At 38.2% G+C, this 19361-nt stretch overlaps 1 protein-coding gene across 4 annotated transcripts in view; it reads right to left on the bottom strand.

Annotated features, from left to right (window-relative positions):
* Positions 1 to 19361, bottom strand: part of MFSD14B (major facilitator superfamily domain containing 14B) — a 76317-nt gene that overhangs the window by 49692 nt on the left and 7264 nt on the right. For 2 of the 4 annotated variants that reach the window (XM_064579859.1, XM_064579857.1), the window contains exon 2: positions 501 to 596. The exons of 1 other annotated variant lie outside the window; for it this stretch is intronic. In XM_064579859.1, coding sequence (XP_064435929.1) covers positions 501 to 596 — 96 coding nt within the window. Of the gene's footprint in view, positions 1 to 500; positions 597 to 712; positions 764 to 19361 lie in introns of those variants that run through there. One more of the 4 variants, XM_045882063.3, reaches the window with a different exon arrangement.

The raw sequence follows: 19361 nt of genomic DNA, 5'->3' as shown, positions 1-19361 counted from the left end.
CCACAACACGTATCAAATATCCAGGTTCTTGCTAAGAAATTCAGTACAGCCTCTGCAAAGAAGTGGCTACAGTAAGTTAGCTACCAAATATGACAATGATCACTGTTACAAGGTACTTACCAATCTATTTCCTATGTTCTTAGTCAAAGGCCATTACATCCATACAAAGTAAGTTACAAAGTTCAACAAAGCTTTGCAATAATTTCCCCTTGTGCATCCTTATGGTCTTCCTAAATACCTACAGTTCACTCACAGCACTTCTAAGATTCTGGCTCAGTGGGAGTGCCTTGCTACCCAAGAATATTTAACGGTGCAGCCCAGGTGTTTTGTTGCAGGTAGTTGTTAGTCTACACAGTGGAAACAGCACAGTGGAATAAGCAGTCTTAAATCGCTGTCAAGAGATTCTCTCAAACACATACCTAAACATTTGGCCCTGGGGATATATGCTTAAGAACCTCTGTTTTGCTTTCATAAACAAAGACCTGTTCAGCAATACTTACAGTTAACATTGGAGTTGTCAACAAGCCCCACGCAAAGAATTCTAGGAAGATGACAATAGCAGCATGATATACACTTGGTCTGCCAAAGCCTTGTAGCTAAAAAAGGAAGAAAGTTATTATGAAAAATAGTAGACAGATAAAAGTAATCAATTTTGCTAAAATGGTATCTAACACACAAAATAAAGACTGTATAAAGTAAGCTTAGGACCTACCTGTATTATATATGATAAAACTTCATTCTGTGGCATCCCTGATTCCTTGCCTAATCACAGAAGGTGGCAAAGTTATAAACTTTTTCACTTGTCCCATGACTGCAAATAACTGAGCTTTGGTTGAGAATCAACTGGGTCTTTAAGAGACTGAGGTTCCAAGACCTGACTATTCTGTCTCTTACTAATTGTGTCCCTCAGAAACTTGGCCTTACTAAGCCTGGTTTCTCTAGCTATGTAAAGAGAGAGGTGGGCATGTGGGTCACTTGCTCAAAAGCTTCAGGAGCAGCAGAGATGATTTAAATGATGGGGGAGGAAGAACAATAAGGAAAACACAGTCCATACCAGGGGGTCAAAATCCAACTTTCTGTTTGTTACATTTTAAGACTGTATCTATTCTGCCAGTTGTCTGCAGTTTATGACTTCTGGAGATAAATCTAAAATTCCCTTCAACTTAATGTTGATTCTGTGACAACGCTTATTACAAGATTAGGCACCTTGCTACCATTTGGTAGTAACTGAAAGTGATGCTTGCAAAAGACTCTGTAAAGCCCTCACTATTCTTATGCTTATATTTTTAAGTCTTTAAAAGGTAGAAGTAAATCTACATTTCACTGGAATTTAATCGTAAGGAAATAATCAGACAAATCCAGATTGTGGGACATTCTACAAGATAACAGGCGTGGTCTCCTTAAAAATGCCAATGTCATAAAAGATGAAAGTAAAGGTCAGGAGACTCATACATATTGAAGGAGGCGAGAGTCACACAACAAAATGGGGGATCCTGGAGGAAAAGGGAACAAAAGGATAAAATATGAATATGGACTTTATATTAATCATTTGGGTATTCTTGATGTCTGCAACTTACCGTCAAACGGTTTGGCAAAACAACAACAACAAAAAAAACGGAAAAGATACATACATACTTCCTAAAGCAAATGTTAATAAATGCCAACTGCTGAATTTAGATGAAGGGAATATAATTTTACTTTTGACTTTTTTTTGTAGTTTTGAAAATTTTCAAAGAGTCAAGAACAAATGTTACTAAAAATACAAACTCGTGAATTTCTAAATTTTTGCCATGTCCAATGAAAAGTACCTTTAAATGCCATTAAATAAGACATTTGCAAAAACAGAAAGCATTTTACAAAGTTAAAAAAAAAATTTAAGCATCTAACAACTCACCCCCTCCAAACCAAAAGGCCTTTAACATAATCTTCCAAAAAGGAATAGTTTTCAATAGTCCTTTACCAACAGAATAGTGAATGGAAATGGCAGCAACTATTCAGCCTCTGCCTGTGATTAAGCTTTCTGAGACCCTCTTCGTTAAGTCGTTCTAGCCGCTAGAGACAGAACCTTTGCCATCACCCTTGGCTCTCCCCACACTGCCCTCCATCTAATCCTCTACCACCTCTTGCCCAGGTTACTGAGTAGCTTTCCACCCTTGCTCCTTCACCCACTGCACTGCAGCCACAGTGCCCCCATTTAAATGTAAATCAGATCCCAGCAACTCCTCTGCTCCACCCTCTTAGACTTCCAGGGCAGTTAGCCCCACATACCACTAGTCCAAGGAGGTCCCACACCTCCCTATCCCCTTTTGTTATGCTCTTATTGTTTCCTAGAGGATTTCCAACAAACTTTAGGATTCATTTTTGTCTACTGCCCATGGAATGGTAATTTAAATGCTATGAAGGAAAGGATTTTTGTCTTTGTTCAATGATGTATCCAAATAGCCCTTCTCTCACCCCACTATAGTAGTAAGCACTCTACAAAATTTATGAGATGGAAGAAGGATCTCTTCTTCAGAGACTAACATCTTTTCTCTGATCTTTTAAACAGCAAAACCCAAAATGTAGAAAAAAATTTGAAGCAGATGGCCCAGTTTCTTCAACAAGGAAATGGTATGGTCAAAGAAAAAAAGAAAAAGGAGGGAGAACTATGTTAGTATATAGATTAAAAGAAATCTAAGAAATATTAACCACAAGCAATATTCTGGGACTTTGGGGTTTGACTCAAACTATCTGGAAAAAAGACAATTCTGAGACAATCATGGAAATTTGAAAATGAACTGGATATTAGATGATACTAAAGAATTATACTCTTTGTAACATAATGGTATTGAAGTAAGGTGTGTTTTTTAAAGATCCTTATCTCTTAGAGATACACACTAATGCATTTGTTTGTGAACTGACAGCATGTTTGGAATCTGTTTTAAAATCTACAGAAAAAAAAAACTAGAAGCAGTGGCAAAAATGAATTTTAAAAAAGTAAAGTAGCCTATATGCACTTACTAATAATTTCTAGTTATTTGGGTAAAAATTCTGATAGTCACCAACTCCACACTACAAAACAATTGCTTCTGAACACTGGGTGAGCATGTCAATAAATAGCCCAATACTGCTCTTGAATCATTTTATTTATTAAGCATCATGCATACAAGAATCTCAAAAAACTCTGAGAACAGCGCATAGGAAGCATAAGAAGGTAACTCTTATTTCTCATTTGCAGTTTCCAGGGTTTGGTGCTTTTGTAGGCAATAAAGTTCTATTTATGGAGACCACTGGGATAGAGATCCATGTAGTGGCAATGCTGATTAAACATAAAAACAGATACACACTTTAATCTGTGTGATATATTTTAGGACATTATGCTATTTTAACACCTTGCAAAAAAAAAACCAGACAACCTACATTTTGTTTATATATTATATGCTTAGATGTATCAATTAGAAGTTGTTTAACAAGCATCTCTTCTAAAATGCAAACACTTTCTTATTCTCACCTCTACATAAATTACTTTAATTGAACTATCAACTATTCCTAGCCAGTACCAGTGATACATGAGAGAAATGTACTATGACAGGCAGGCAGGCCTTGGTACGGTGGGAACTTAGTGTGGGCAACTGGATATAAGAAGGTGACACAAATAAATCTGCCTTCCTTCCAATTCTTCCTAAGCTCTTGGTGGCCAGGATGCTGATGAAAAAAAAGGATCACAAGTTTCTCCCTTAAGTTATCTGAGCTAATCAGAAAAACTTTAATACAACCTAACCAATTATTTCCAGTTGAGCCTGATCTAGTGCAGCCTCTCTGGATCAGTTCAACGTCTCCTCTCTCCATTTGCCCCTTTATAAATCAGTATGGAACAACCTGAGATGTTTAGATGATAAGTATGTGGTGATGTCTTTATTCACTCATACGACTATCTCTCCTACAGAGGACTGCAATGGCCTCTTAACTCTAACTTGACTTCTCTTCCCTTCCTTCTTCAAATCTTTCTTGATACCATACTCAGAGTGATCATTCTAAAATACCTATGTTTTCCTATGGCACCTGCAGAAGACTGCAAAAACTGAGCTACAATTTCTGAATCTCATTCCTGTGCACATAATCTTTTTGCAATATGTGCTGCCTATGCCATCAAAAGGTAGAGTCTATTTCTCCACTTCCCTGGATCTGGGCAGGCTTAACAACTTGACTCAAACCAAGAGATGTCAAGTGAAGTGACAACATGGACTTCTGAACCAAGGCCTCCAGAGGTCTTCAAGACCACATGCAAATGCCTTCTTGGCACAAGCATATTAAGTCCTCCCTATTCAGGCCACCTAGGCCAACGAGTGAACAGCCATTACCAGCTGCTTGACAGAGGAACAAGGCTGTCTTAGATCACCCAACTCCATCAAGCCTGCAGATGACTACAGAAGCATGAGTAACTCCAAACAAATCCAGTGAAGAACCCCAAGCTGACCCTAGCCCAAAGAATTGTCATAAATGGTTGCTGTTTTATTTTATTTTATTTTTTTTAAAGATTTTATCCATTTATTCATGAGAGACACAGAGAGAGAGAGAGGCAGAGGGAGAAGCAGGCTCCCAAGGAGCAGGGAGCCCGATGCAGGACTCGATCCCAGGACGCTGGGATCATGACCTGAGCCGAAGGCAGAGGCTTAACCATCTGAGCCACCCAGGAGCCCAATGGTTGCTGTTTTAAAAACACTAAATTTGGGGGTAGTTTCTTATGTAGCAATCATTAAGTGATACAACCGCCCCCCCTTTGCCCTCATGATTAAGTTTAAACTCAAAACTTTCTTGAGATCCCTTTTGTAGTTCTCCAATCTCATCCCACGGTCCACATATAACCATGAAAATCAATAAAGGGAAACCGCCCTAAAATGGAGCCAGAAGGCCCTCGCTCCAGGGTGCAAACTGATGATTTTCCTAGCATACTGAAGTTAGCCGGTAGGTGAATAAAACACATGGTCCCCAGCATTCTGTTTAAAAGACTGTCTGTATACTATGCATCATAGGAAATACTGAAGCACTGAATTTTTTTTTTTCTAATTTGAGGAATTAACATTGTATTGCCTGAAAGGGAAAACAACTTCTAGACCCAGTCCTGTTAACTAAGCTGACCATAATTCTCTCCCAAAGAGAAGTGACTAGAGGTTTAACATCACTCTGGCTATTCAGAACTGTAATACCCTTTAAAAATAAAAGGTACAGGGCGCCTGGGTGGCTCAGTCGTTAAGCATCTGCCTTCAGCTCAGGTCATGATCCCAGGGTCCTGGGATCGAGTCCCACATCGGGCTCCCTGCTCGGCGGGAAGCCTGCTTCTCCCCCTCCCACTCCCCCTGCTTGTGTTCCTGCTCTCGCTATCTCTCTCTGTCTGTTAAAATCTTTTAAAAAAATTTAAAAAAATAAAATAAATTAAAGGTACAAATAGACAATTCAATAATAATAGCTGGAGACTTCCATACCCACTTCTAGTAATGAATAGAACAATTAGAAGATCAACAAGGAAGGAAAGATTTTAGTAACACTACACTAACTAGACCTAACAAACATTTACCTGAACACTCCAACTACAGCAGTATATTCTTCTCATGTGTACACAGAAATATCATAAAACAAGTCTAAATAAATTAAAAGGATTGAAATCGTATAAACTATGTTCTCTTGACCACAATGTAATGAAACTAGAAATCAGTAACATAAAAAATATGGAAAATTTACAAATACGTGGATATTAAACAACAGACACCTAAATAACCATAGGTCAAATAAGAAATCACAAGGAAGATCACAAAACTTTCAGATGAACAAAAATGAAAACACAACATATCAAAGCTTGATGAATGCTGTTAAAGCAGTGCTTACAGGTAAGTTTTTAGCTGTAAATGCCTTATTATAAAAAAAAAAATCTGCTTTCGATAACCTAACTTTTCACTGTAAGAAACTAGAAAAGCAAATCTAAAGCAAAGCAAGAAAAAGGAAAGAAATAATAAAGGCTTAGAGCAGAAATAAATGCAATACTGAACAGAAAAGCAACAAAGAATCCTCAAACCATCAAAAAATTAACAAATCTTTAGTGAAACTGACTATGAAATATAGAGGGAAGATTTAAATTACTAGAATTGGAAACGAAAGGGAGGTTATAAAGGAGTATTATGAGCAACTGTAGGACAATGGATTGGATAAACTACATGAAATGGGACAAATATCTAGAAGCACCCAATCTACTAAGACTGAATCATGAAGAAATAGAATATCTGAATATACCTAGAACTAGTAAGGGTATTGGATCAGTGATCAAAAACCTCCCAACAAAGAAAAGCCCTGGCCCTCACAGCTTCAATGGTAAATTCTACCAAACATTTAAAGAAGAATTAAAATCAATCACTCTCAATGAAGAGGAGGGAACACTTCCTAAAACATTCTATGAAGAAAGTATTTACCTGTGCCAAAGAAAAAGGTACTACAAGAAAAGACAACTGCAGATTAATTTCCCTTATGCTAACGATACAAAAATCCTTAACACGATACTAGCAAATTAAATTCAGCAGCCTATTAAAAGGGTTCTAATACCATGGCCAAGTGACATTTACTCCTGGAATGTAAGAAAAGTTCACATATGAAAATCAATCAATGGAACACACCACATTAAAATGAAGGGGGGAAAACACATGATCATCTCCACTGATGCAGAAAAAGCATCTGACAAACTTAACAGCCTTTCATGATAAAAAAAAAATCTTTAAAGGGATAGAAGGAAATGATCTCAATATGATAAATGGCACATATGAAAAATCCACACCTAACATCACAGTCAATAGTGAAAGGCTGAAAAAACTTTTCCTTTAAGATCAGGAACAGGGAAAGGATGCCTGCTTTCAACACTTTTATACAACGTAGTACTGGGAGTTCTAGCCACAATAATTACATAAGAAAAAAAAGTATCCAAACTGGAAACGAAGAAGTAAAATCATTTCTGTTTGGGGATGCCATCATCTTACATATAGAAAACCCTAAAGGTTACAAAAAAAACTTTAGAGCTAATAAATGAATTCAGCAAAATTGCAGGACCAAAACAAACAAACAAAAAACCATGCAAGTATCAGTTGCATTTTTTAAAAGATTTTATTTATTTGAGAGACTGACCGCAAGAGCGAGGAAGGGGTGGGGCAGAAGGCTCCCTGCTCAGCAGGGAGCCTGACCCAGGGCTCAATCCCAGGACCCTGACATTATGACCTGAGCCTAAGGCAGCCACTTAACTGACTGAGCCACCCAGGCACCCCTCAGTTGCATTTCTATACCCTAACAATGAACAATCCAAAAAGGAAATTACAAAAACAATTCCTTTCACAATAGCATCAAAAAGAATAAATTCTCAGGAAAAATGAACCAGGCAGGCAAAATACTTCAACACTGAGAACTACAAAACATTGCTGAAAGGAATTAAGAAGACCAAAAATAAACAGAAAGACATTCCATGTTCAGGAATCAGGAAACTTAATGTTGTCCAGATGTGAATAGCCCTAAATGATCTATGGATTCAATGTCATTCCTACAAAAATCCCAATTACATTTTTTGCAAAAACAGAAAAACCCATTCTAAAATTCACATGGGATCTCAAGGGACCCTGAAATAACAGCCAAACAATCTTACAAAAGAACAAAACTGCAGTACTCACATTTCGTGCTTTCAAAGCATACTACAAAGTCATCAAAACTGTGTGGTACTAGCATAAACCAATGGAATATAATAAGAGAGAGTCCAGAAATAAGCACCTGCCAAATGATTTGCAACAAGAGTGCGAAGACCATTCAGTGGAGAAAGAGTAGTCTCTTCAACACATGGTGCTGGGAACACCGGACATTCATAATATGCAAAATAATAAAGCTGGACCTAACCTCACATCATGTACAAAAAATTAATTCAAAATGGATCAAAGCCCTAAATGTAAAAGGTAAAACTACAAACTCTTAGAAGACAACATAGGAGGAAAATTTCCTGACGTTGGATTTGACAATGCTTTCCTCAATGTCACCAAAAGAACAGGCAACAAAAGAAAAAAACAGATAATCTTATTAATCAAAAAGAAAACCTTTTGTGCATCAAGGGGTATTATCAACAGAGTGAAAAGGCAACCCACAAAATGGAAGAAAATATTTGCAAATCATATATCCAATGAGGATTACCCAGATTATATATATAAAAAACTCCTACAATTCAAGGACCAAGAAACCAAACTGATTAAAAAATGGGCAAAGGACAAAAAAAACACATGAAAACATGCTCCACATCACTTATCATTAGGAAAATGCAAAGTTAAACAACAAGGATAGTACCTTGTGCTCATTAGGATGGCTATGATTAAAAAGAAAAAATATTTAAAAACCTGAAAACAGCAAGTGTTGTCAAGGATGTAGAGAAACTGGAACCCTTGTGCACTGTTGGTGGTACTGTAAAATGGTACAGCCAATGTGAAAAACAGCATGGGGGTTCCTAAAAAATTAAAAATAGAATTACCAAATATCCAGTAATTCCACTTCTGGGTGCATATCCAAAAGAATTGAAAGCAGGATCTCAAGGAGATATTTGTACACCCATGTTGATACCATCGTTATTTATAGTAGCCAAAAGGTGGAAGCCATCCAAATGTCCACTGACAGATAAATTTATAAACAAAATATAGTATGTGCATACAATGGACTATTATTCAGCCATGAAACAGAAGGAAATTCTGATAAGCGCTACAACATGGCTAAATATTGATGACATCATGCTAAGTCAAATAAGCCAGTCATACAAGGACAGATACTGTATGATTCTGTTATATGAGATTCAAAGAGACAGAAAGTAGAATGATGGTCATCCGGGAATAGAGAGAAAGGGAAACAGTAAATTATTTTTTAATGGGTACAGAGTTCAGTTTCAAATGATGAAAAGTTCTGGAGATGGACAATGGTAATGGTTGCACAACAATGTTAATGTACTTAAATGCCACTGAACTGTACACTTAAAAATGCCTAAATTGGTGAATTTTGCGTTACGTATATTTTACCACAATTAAAAAAAAAAAAAGGAACTCAAAATAGATCACAGAACTAAAAGGAGGTCCCTTAGTTTCACAATGAGTTTGTATATACGGCACTAATGTCACTATCCATGTAAGAAAAAGTTGATATGTTGGACTCCATTAAAATTAAAAACACACTCTGTGAAAAACACTGCTGAAAGAACAAAAAGAAAAGCCATAGAGTCAAAGAAATTATTTGCAAAACTCATACCTGATAAGGGACTTGAATCAAGAGCTCTTACAACTCACTTATAAAATAACAAGTAACCCAATTTAAAAACGGGCAAAGGACTTGTACAAACATTGCTTGAAAGAAGATATACAGGGGCGGGGCACCTGGGTGGCTCAGTCGTTAAGCGTCTGCCTTCGGCTCAGGTCATGATCCCGGGGTCCTGGGATCGAGCCCCGCATCGGGCTCCCTGCTCTGCCAGGAGCCTGCTTCTCCCTCTCCCGCTCCCCCTGCTTGTGTTCCCGCTCTAGCTGTCTCTCTCTCTGTGTCAAATAAATAAATGAAATCTTAAAAAGAAAGAACATATACAAGTGATCAATAAACACATGAAAAGATGTTCAACATCATTAGCCACCAGGGAAATGAATATCAAAACCACAGTGATGTACCACTTCAGAACCACTAGAATGGGTGTAATAAAAAAAATAATAATAACAAGCATTGATGAGGAATTAAATTGGAGCCCTCATACAGAACTGTTGGGAATTTAAAACGGTACAACCACTGTGGAAAACAGTTTGGCAGTTCCTCAAAATGTTCAACAGTTACCATATAATTATCAGCAATTGTACTCCAATACCCAAGATGACTGAAAATATACGTTCATACAGAAACTTGTAAACAAATGTTCATACAACATTATTCACAGTAACCAAGTGTGGAAACAACCCATATGTCTACCAACTGATTGAATAAATAAAGAAAAAGTGGTATATCCATACAATACGGTATTATTCAGCTATAAAAAGAAATAAAGTATAAATTCATGCTACAACATGGAGGAACTTTGAAAACATAATGCTAAGTGAGAAAAGCCAAGAGGAAAGGCAACAACATATAGTATCATTCCGTTTAAGTGAAATGCCCAGACTACACAATTCCAAAGGGAAGGAGCAGCTTAGTGGTCGCCAAGGCTTGAGAGCAGGGGAAAATGAAGAGTGACTGCTAATGGGTACTGGGTTTCATTTTGGGGAGACGAACATGTTCTGACAGTGGTGACGGCTGCATAAACTTGTGAATATACTAAAAATTGTACACTGGAATACAGTCAATTTTATGTGAGTATATCTCAATAAAAAAATGCAGTGGTAAAAAAAGAGATGAGAGAAAGACACACAAAGAGGCTGACTCTGTCTCTTGGCTGCCTCTGGACTTTGCTGATGGTGTGTGAAGGCTGGAACAATGACAGCCACCTTGAGACAAGAAGAGCCAGACAAGTCAATACACAGAAAACACAAAGGACCTGGGTCCTTGATTATACTGCTTACATGCTAAATGAACCAATCCTGAAACTGTCTTTCCATCAGATTTCTTGTTAAATGAGTTAATAAATCCCCTAATTATAAAACAGGGTTGGGGGGGGGAGTTCTGAACAGACTCCTAACCAAAACTGACATGGCAAATAACTATATGAGAAGATGCTCAGCATATATCATTTAAAAATGCAAATTAAAACAATGCAATTGCTGGATGGCAGAATTTAAATGCACATTGCTAAGTGAAAAGAAGCAAGTCTGGAAGGCTATATGGTGTATGATTCCAGGTAAAACTACAGAGGTGGTAAACAGATCAGTGGTTGCTAGGGGTGGAAGAGGTAAGGTTAAACAGTTGAAGCACAAAGGACTTTTTCAGGTAGTGAAACTTATGTATAACACTGTAATGGTAGATGATAAGTGGCGCTATGTATTTGTCAAAACCCACAGACTTTCGGAACACAGAGTGAACCTTAGTACATGTTAATTTAAAAAAAAAAAATGTTTAAGAGGGCAGAGAATCTCAGCATGGACTGCAGAATGTGACAAAGAGCTAACTGTATTAAGAATGCATGACTCAGGGAGCCTGGGTGGCTCAGTCATTAAACGTCTGCCTTTGGCTCAGGTCATGATCCCAGGGCCCTGGGATCAAGTCCCACATCGGGCTCCCTGCTCCGCGGGAAGACTGCTTCTCCCTCTCCCACTCCCCCTGTTTGTGTTCCCTCTCTCGCTGTGTCTCTCTCTGTCAAATAAATAAATAGAATCTTAAAAAAAAAAAAAAAAAAAAAAGAATGCATGACTCAACTTCATTGAAAAGAATGGGGGGAAAGTTAGTGATCTAAATAACATTAGGAATGAGTAGTCTGCAAGACTGAAGGCAAAAGGAACCTCACATAAGCACTGTACTCTAATTGATAAATATGTTCCCCACAATGGTACAGATAACAATTCTGAAACCAGTGTCCTGGAACTGAACAATTAAGTAAACGGATGACAAATGGTGGGAGTTACTTTTTTCACCGCCCCAGTGGAAGGTTATAAATAAACAAGGGGGGAGAGACAGAATGAGCCATGTGCTAACAGATTAGATTTGGGTATCATTATGACCTCATTCTAGCTTTACAATGATACAGGCGACCACATATAGAAATATTTATAGATATATGTATATACACAGGCTAATATACACACATATATTTTCCTTGACCTGTCACCTGAGAACCTAAAAGTAATGACACCGTGGCAGCCCAACAGCACTTTAAGTATCTGGTACCCAGGTCTTGGTTTCAAATACAATTTTCCAACAAAAGGAGCCAGGGCTCCTTGGAGAAATGGCTAATTCTAGGACTAAGGCAGGAAATATACAAGAGGAACCTGGAGCATCTCGTAGTGCCAGAATATAAGTGCTAAAACAATAACAACAAAAAACAACAAATAAACAAAACCTAACACAGTGACAAAAACATGGGGATATGTCAAAGAACTCCCAATGGCTAAAGCTGGAACAATATGAACAAAGCAGTACTGGATTATAACCAAATTATAAAATAAATATTTCTAAGTTTATACTAATAAGATGATGTAGTAAACAAAAGGGGGAGAACAGACAAATCTCCTATGCAGAGGAATTCCAAATAATTTACATAGGTTCTTTGTACTCAAGAAAGTGAAGCATAACTTCCCATTCTTCAAATGTGGGCTGCACATACTCTTCCAAAGAGCACAGTATAGGAAGAGGGGGAAAAGAGTAACTTTATAAAGAAAGGTGACAAACATCAACAGTGGTTTGTATCCTTGATTTGATGTAATGAAAATGGCACTTCACTTTTGTGGGCTTCCTCCCCCAAACCCATAATCTCACCCTAATATTGAGGAAAACATTAGATGAATCCCACCTGAGGGACATTCTACAAAATATCTAACCAGGATTCATGAAAATTGTGAAGGTCATCAAAAACAAGGAAAGTCAGAGAAACTATCACAGCCCAGAAGAACCTAAGGAGACATGACAACTAAATGTAAAGAAATACTGGAACAGAAAACGGGCATTCAGTAAAAACCAGCAAAATGTGAATAAAGTGTAGACTTTAGATGATGGTAAAGTATGGATACTGGTTCATTAATTTTGACAAATATACCATACTAATATAAGATGCTAATAACAGAAGGAAACGGGTGTGGGGTTTATGAAACCTCTCTATACAATCTCTGCAATTGTTCTGTAAGTCTAAACTACCCTAAAATAAAGTTTTATTTATTTATTTTTTTTTTTAAGATTTTATTTATCTGTCAGAGAGAGAGAGCACAAGCAGGGGGAGCGGCAGGCAGAGGGAGAAGCTGACTCCCTGCCAAGCGGGGAGCCCGATGCGGGGCTCAATCCTAGGACCCTGGGATCATGACGAGCCGAATGCAGACACTTAACTGACTGAGTCACCCAGACGCCCCTAAAATAAAGTTTTAAAAAATAAATGGACAAGAATATCAAAAACACATCCTGAAGGAGGAAAGTAAAGAGTATGGGAAACACTACAGCAGGGGCTGGCTAACTATAGCCCACAGTCTAAATCTACCACCAGTTTTTGTAAATTGTTCTACTGAAATTCAGCAGTGCTCATTCATGTATGTATGTCTACGGCTGCTTTTTTTTTTTTTTTAAGATTTTATTTATTTTTTGACAGAGAAAGAGATAGTGAGAGAGGGAACACAAGCAGGGGAGGGGGAGTGGGAGAGGTAGAAGCAGGCTTCCCGCGGATCAGGGAGCCCGATGCGGGGCTCGATCCCAGGACCCCGGGATCATGACCTGAGCGGAAGGCAGACACTTAATGATGGAGCCACCCAGGCGCCCCGGTTCATTCCTATTTTAAGTCATTGAATTATCCTGGTCAAGTTGGCTTGTTAAGATTCAACTTCTGGACCTGAAGAGTTCTCAAGCCTGCAGTGTCAGAAGGTGACTACAGTCTCTTTATGCACACAGTTGCTGAAACATTAACACCGTTGGGAATTTATTAGCAAATGTCTTGGATGGTATGGGAAGTCAACTTTTTCTGTCACAAAAGCCTGTTATATTCGGAGTTCAGGGTACATTTAGAGGAATACTATTAAGATCCTTGCCTTCGAGAAGTGTTGTGTAGTATAGGAGACTAGTTGTATGTGGAAAAAAGGCTACAGGGATTTGGTAGGGAAGGACCCGCCTCTGCTCAGGGTAGTTAAGGAATGTCAGCAGCTTCTCAGATATTTTATCGGGTTACTGATATCTATGAACACCCCTTTGTATTCCACTTACTCACACTGGGGCCAGCAAACATTTTTCTGTTAAGGATCTGATGGAGTAGGGCGCCTGGGTGGCTCAGTTGTTAAGCGTCTGCCTTTGACTCAGGTCAAGATCCCAGAGTCCTGGGATCGAGCCCCGCATCAGGTTCTCTGCTCAGGCAGGAAGCCTGCTTCTCCCTCTTCCACTCCCCCTGCTTGTGTTCCTTCTCTCGCTGTGCCTCTCTCTGTCAAATAAATAAATAAAATCTTTAAAAAAAAATAAAAAAAAGGAATGAACCACATGACCACATTATGGCCAGGGAGATATGAGGGGAAATATGTGGGAGGGTTTATGGACTTTCCTTCATTCTTCTAGGGACAATATCAAAACATTACTGTTTCCAGTGTGACGGCACTGTTGTGTAAGCATGTGATACTTAGCAACGTCAGCCAACTTGAGACCATATGTGGTCAATCCTAAAGACCAAAAACTAGCACCCTGGGAAGAGCAGAGCATATGAATGTAATGAGCCCACTAGGTCTTTGGTGATATTAAACTGCTAAAATAAGCACACAATTCCTGTATTTCCTATTTTGTGCAATAAAAATTCCCTTTATCATCAAGTGTATCATTACACCATGAACAATGTTAAGCTATTAAAAATGAAATATTTGAGTTTGATTTTTATGGATAAGCTAAGCAACTAAGGCTGTAACTGTAAACTGTTGGCTCCATTGTACTTCTAAGCAGAAAAATTATTTTAAAATACATTTTAATTGAAAACTGGTACTCCACAGTTGGAATGTACTGCCATAAGATTCAAAGTCATCTCAGCAGTACTACTGAAGACATTTATGAGAAGTATGTTTCACTATAAGCTCTTAGTATTTTAATAATTCAGACATTTAATACTTCTTGCCTACATCATTTGTATTTATCTGGTTAGTAAAATGCTCCATCAACAATAAATTCTTTATCAGAAATCTTTTAAAATATAAACACAAAGATGAAAAACACAAATAGTTTTAAAACAAATAAAGGATTATACCTGAAAGTTTTGCTTTCATCCTCCTAATACTGGAATGCCAGTAGGAAAAACAATTTTACGGCTTCTTTAGATGAAATAACTTTTCCATAAAAATTATGAAAATTTTCTCAGCACTGCATTAAATAGTTGAATAAATGCAATGACTATGATGTTGGAGAGATTAAGCATTCATTAAACATTTGTAAGATAACTGCTTCTAACTCAACTTTTCAAACTCTATAATTTACCAACCACCGCCCGACTTAAAGCAAACCAAGATGCCAAGGACTGCTTTTGTAAATATTTCTATTTCTATCAATCTTCTTTAAGAATGAAAATATTCGGGGCGCCTGGGTGGCTCAGTCGTTAAGCGTCTGCCTTCGGCTCAGGTCATGGTCCCAGGGTCCTGGGATCGAGCCCGACGTCGGGCTCCCTGCTCCACGGGAAGCCTGCTTCTCCCTCTCCCGCTCCCCCTGCTTGTGTTCCCTCTCTCGCTGTGTCTCTCTCTGTCAAATAAATAAAAATCTAAAAAAAAAAAAAAAGAATGAAAATATTCAATTCCAAGTGGTTAATTTACTCAACATATGTTTGTTGAGTCCCATTATGTCAGTTAGATGCTGGGGGCAATGGTATCAACAGAGGATACTATCCCTGTTCCTGTTTCATGGAATATAAAATTTTAAATGGAAATAAACACTCTAAAGAACAAGGACACAGGTTAGGGACGGTCTACCACAAAAGATCCTAAGCTATACTTAGGCAAAAACTATCCTACAGTAGCAGCAGAAGCAACAACAGATACCATGCCAAGACCTGATGAAAGCCTATCACAGATCCTACCATTTTATCTTCACTGAATTCTTTGAGATAGAAACTATTATTATTCCCATTTTGTGGGTGACAAAACTCAGATGCAGAGAATTCAAGTAACTTGCTCATCTTGCAGTTACTAAGTGCCTAAGCTGGTATTCCATCCAGACAATCACTTACCTCCAGAGTGTACGTGACTAACCACTGTACTACTTACACTACTTACTCCTTTCTTAGAGCCCAAAGTTCTCTACAAACAGAATCAGCACATACGTATGACAGGTAGCCTGGACTGCAGCAACCTAAGTAATAGGTGACAGGAGCCAAATGCAGACAGTTCTTCAGGTGAAGTGCAGCCCTTTACTCACCCACCACCCCCACTTTCCCACACTAAGGAGTCTGGCCTGGCTAGTGTGTATCTGGGCAAAAGAACAATCTCCACTAAACCCCTCACTTGCTTTATCAACGTGACCTGAAAACATCAAATGAACTAGAGCATCTGGCTTTCGTCCATCAGGTCATCTGCCTTCAACTGGAAAAAGGTAAGGTTGAAAGCTACTCCCGTTTGTCCCAAACATGATCCCCAACTCAAAGATCACAGTACACAGAAAACATCAGTGAGCTGCCAACATGGGAGCAGAAGAGACAGAGGCTGTCATATACACCAGCAGACTAGAACTGAGTTTCCACAAATAAACCCATACATCTATGTCCTGCTGATTTTTGGCAAAAGTGCCAAATCCATTCAAAAGGGAAAGAACAGTTTCCTCAACAAATGAGGCGGAGACAACTGAATTTCCTCATATAAAGAATGAAGCTGGAACTCTACCTCACCCCATATACAAAAGTTAACTCAGACCAGATAAATGATCTAAGCTAAAACCACAAAGCTCCTGGAAGAAAACAGAGGTAAATCTTGGATTTAGTCATAGATTCTTAGACATGACTCAAAGGAACAAAAAGAAACAAGCAACAAAAGAAAAAGTAGATATTGGGCCTCATCAAAATCAGAAACTTTTAAAATGAACCAAAACCCTAAATGTAAGACATAAAACTCTTACAAAATGACAAAAGGGGAAAGCTTCATAACACTGGATTTGACAATGATATCTTGATATGACACCAAAAAACAAAGACAACAAAAGTAAAAACAGGTAAGCTGGATGTTACCAAAATTTAAAACTTCTGCACATCAAAGGATACAATCAACAGATGAAAAGGCAACCTCTGGAGAAAATATTTGCAATGCATTATCTGATAAGAAGGTAATTTCCAGAATTTATCAAGAACCTCTACAACTCAAAATAACAACAACAACCCAATTTGAAAATGAGCAAAGGACTATCATTTCTCTGAAGAAGATATATAGATGGCCAATAAACATATGAAAAGATGCTCAAAATCACTAATCATTAGTGAAATGCAAAATCAAAATGAGATATCCCTCCACACTCATCAGGATGGTTACTCTCCAAAACAAAACAAAAACCAGAAAATGACAGGTGTGGTGAGGATGTAAAGATACTGGAACCCTTGTGTAATGTTGGTAGGAATTTAAAATGGTGCAGCCACAAAGGGAAACAGCATGGCGGTGCCTCAAATATTAAAAATGGAATTATCCAATGATCCAGTGATTCCACTTCTGGGTAGGTATCCAAAAGAATTGAAAGCAGGCTCTCAAAGAGATATTTATTTGTACAATCATGTTCACAAAGGCATTATTTGCAATAGTAAAACAAACAAACAAACCCAGAAACAATGAAATACTCAACCGATAAATGGAGAAACAAAATGTGGTATATACATAAAATGGAATACTATTCAGTCTTGAAGGAAATTCTGAGGCACACTACACGTCTTCAACAATCTTAAAGACAACATATTTCAACGTGTCAACAACAACATTGAGGACATTATGCTGATGGTCACAACAAGTCTATGATTCCACTTATATGAGGTATCTAGAGTAGTCAAACTTACAGAAACTAAAAGCACAAAGGTGGTTATTAGGGAACGGGGGACAGGGTAAAGTCTGTGTGATGGATGTAAATGCTTAGTTTTACAAACTGAAAAAGTTCTAGAGATTGGTTTCTATATATGTTAATATATTTAACACTACTAAACTGCATGCTAAAAAATGGTTAAGGGGTTGGGGCACCTGGGTGGCTCAGGTGGTTAAGTGTCTGCCTTTGGCTCGGATCATGATCCCGGGGTCCTAGGATCGAGCCCCATGTTGGGCTCCCTGCTCAGTGTGGAGTCTGCTTCTCCCTCTCCCTCCCCCTCCACCTGCTCGTGCTCTCTCACTCTCTCAAATAAATAAATAAATAATCTTAAAAAAAAAAAAAGGTAAAGGGGTGCCTGGTTGGCTCAGTGATTTAAGCATCCAAATCTTGATCTCAGCTCAGGTCTTGATCTCAGAGTTGTGAGTTCAAGCCCCATACTGGGCCCAGCATGGAGCCCACTTAAAAAAAAGGGCACCTGGGTGGGCACCTGGGTGGCTCAGACGGTTAAGCGTCTGCCTTCGGCTTGGGTCATGATCCTAGGGTTCTAGGATCAAGCCCCGCATCCGGCTCCCTGCTGAGCAGGGAGTCTGCTTCTCCCTCTCCCTCTGCCTGCTGCTTCCCTTGCTTGTACTCCCTCTCTCTCTCTCTCTCTCTGTCAAAAATAAATAAAATCTTTAAAAAAAAAAAAGGTTAAAATAGTTAATTCTGTGTTACGTGTATTATATCACAATGTTAGGAATTTCTTAACTATATTTCTATATACTGGCAACAAACAATTATGAATCTGAATTTTTTAAGAGTTCACATTTTTAATACATTTACACTATTATGTACAATAGCATCAAAAAATATGAAATAGGGTATAATCTGACAAATGATGTGAAAGACCTATATACTGAAAACTACAAAATAAAGGTGGGAGATTTAAAAGAAGATCTAAAATAAATGGAGCAGTACCTCCTTCATGGATGAGGAGACTCCATGTTGTCTTCAATTCTTCCCAAACTGATCTTCAGAGTCAACACAATCCCAATGAAAATATAAGCAGGGTTTTTTGTTATTTTTGTAAAAGTCGACAATCTGATTCTGTAGTTCTAATATGCAAAGGACCCAGAATAGCCAAAACATTTTTTTCCCTTTTTTTATTATTTATTATTATTTTTAATGTTTTTATTGTTATGTTAATCCCCATACATTACATCATTAGTTTTAGATGTAGTGTTCCATGATTGTTTGTGCATAACACCCAGTGCTCCATGCAGAACGTGCCCTCCTCAATACCCATCACCAGGCTAACCCATCCTCCCACCTCCCTCCCCTCTAGAATCCTCAGTTTGTTTTTCAGAGTCCATCGTCTCTCATGGTTCGTCCACCCCTCCAATTTCCCCCGCTTCATTCTTCCCCTCCCGCTACCTTCTTCTTCTTCTTTTTTTTTTTCTTAACATATATTGCATTATTTGTTTCAGAGGTACAGAACTGAGATTCAACAGTCTTGCACAATTCACAGCGCTTACCAGCAACCCTCCGTTTGTTTCCTGCGATTAAGAATTCCTCATATCAGTGAGGTCATATGATACATGTCTTTCTCTGTTTGACTTATTTCGCTCAGCATAATACCCTCCAGTTCCATCCATGTCATTGCAAATGGCAAGATCTCATTCCTTTTGATGGCTGCATAATATTCCATTGTGTATATATACCAGATCTTCTTTATCCATTCATCT

Source organism: Mirounga angustirostris, unplaced genomic scaffold (assembly GCF_029215605.1).
Source record: "Mirounga angustirostris isolate CCGP_5_RB_7025 unplaced genomic scaffold, mMirAng1.0.hap1 SCAF_15, whole genome shotgun sequence".
Lineage (NCBI taxonomy): Eukaryota > Metazoa > Chordata > Mammalia > Carnivora > Phocidae > Mirounga > Mirounga angustirostris.
Note: the sequence above shows the minus strand (reverse complement) of the source record. Positions and strands in the feature narration are given on the sequence as shown.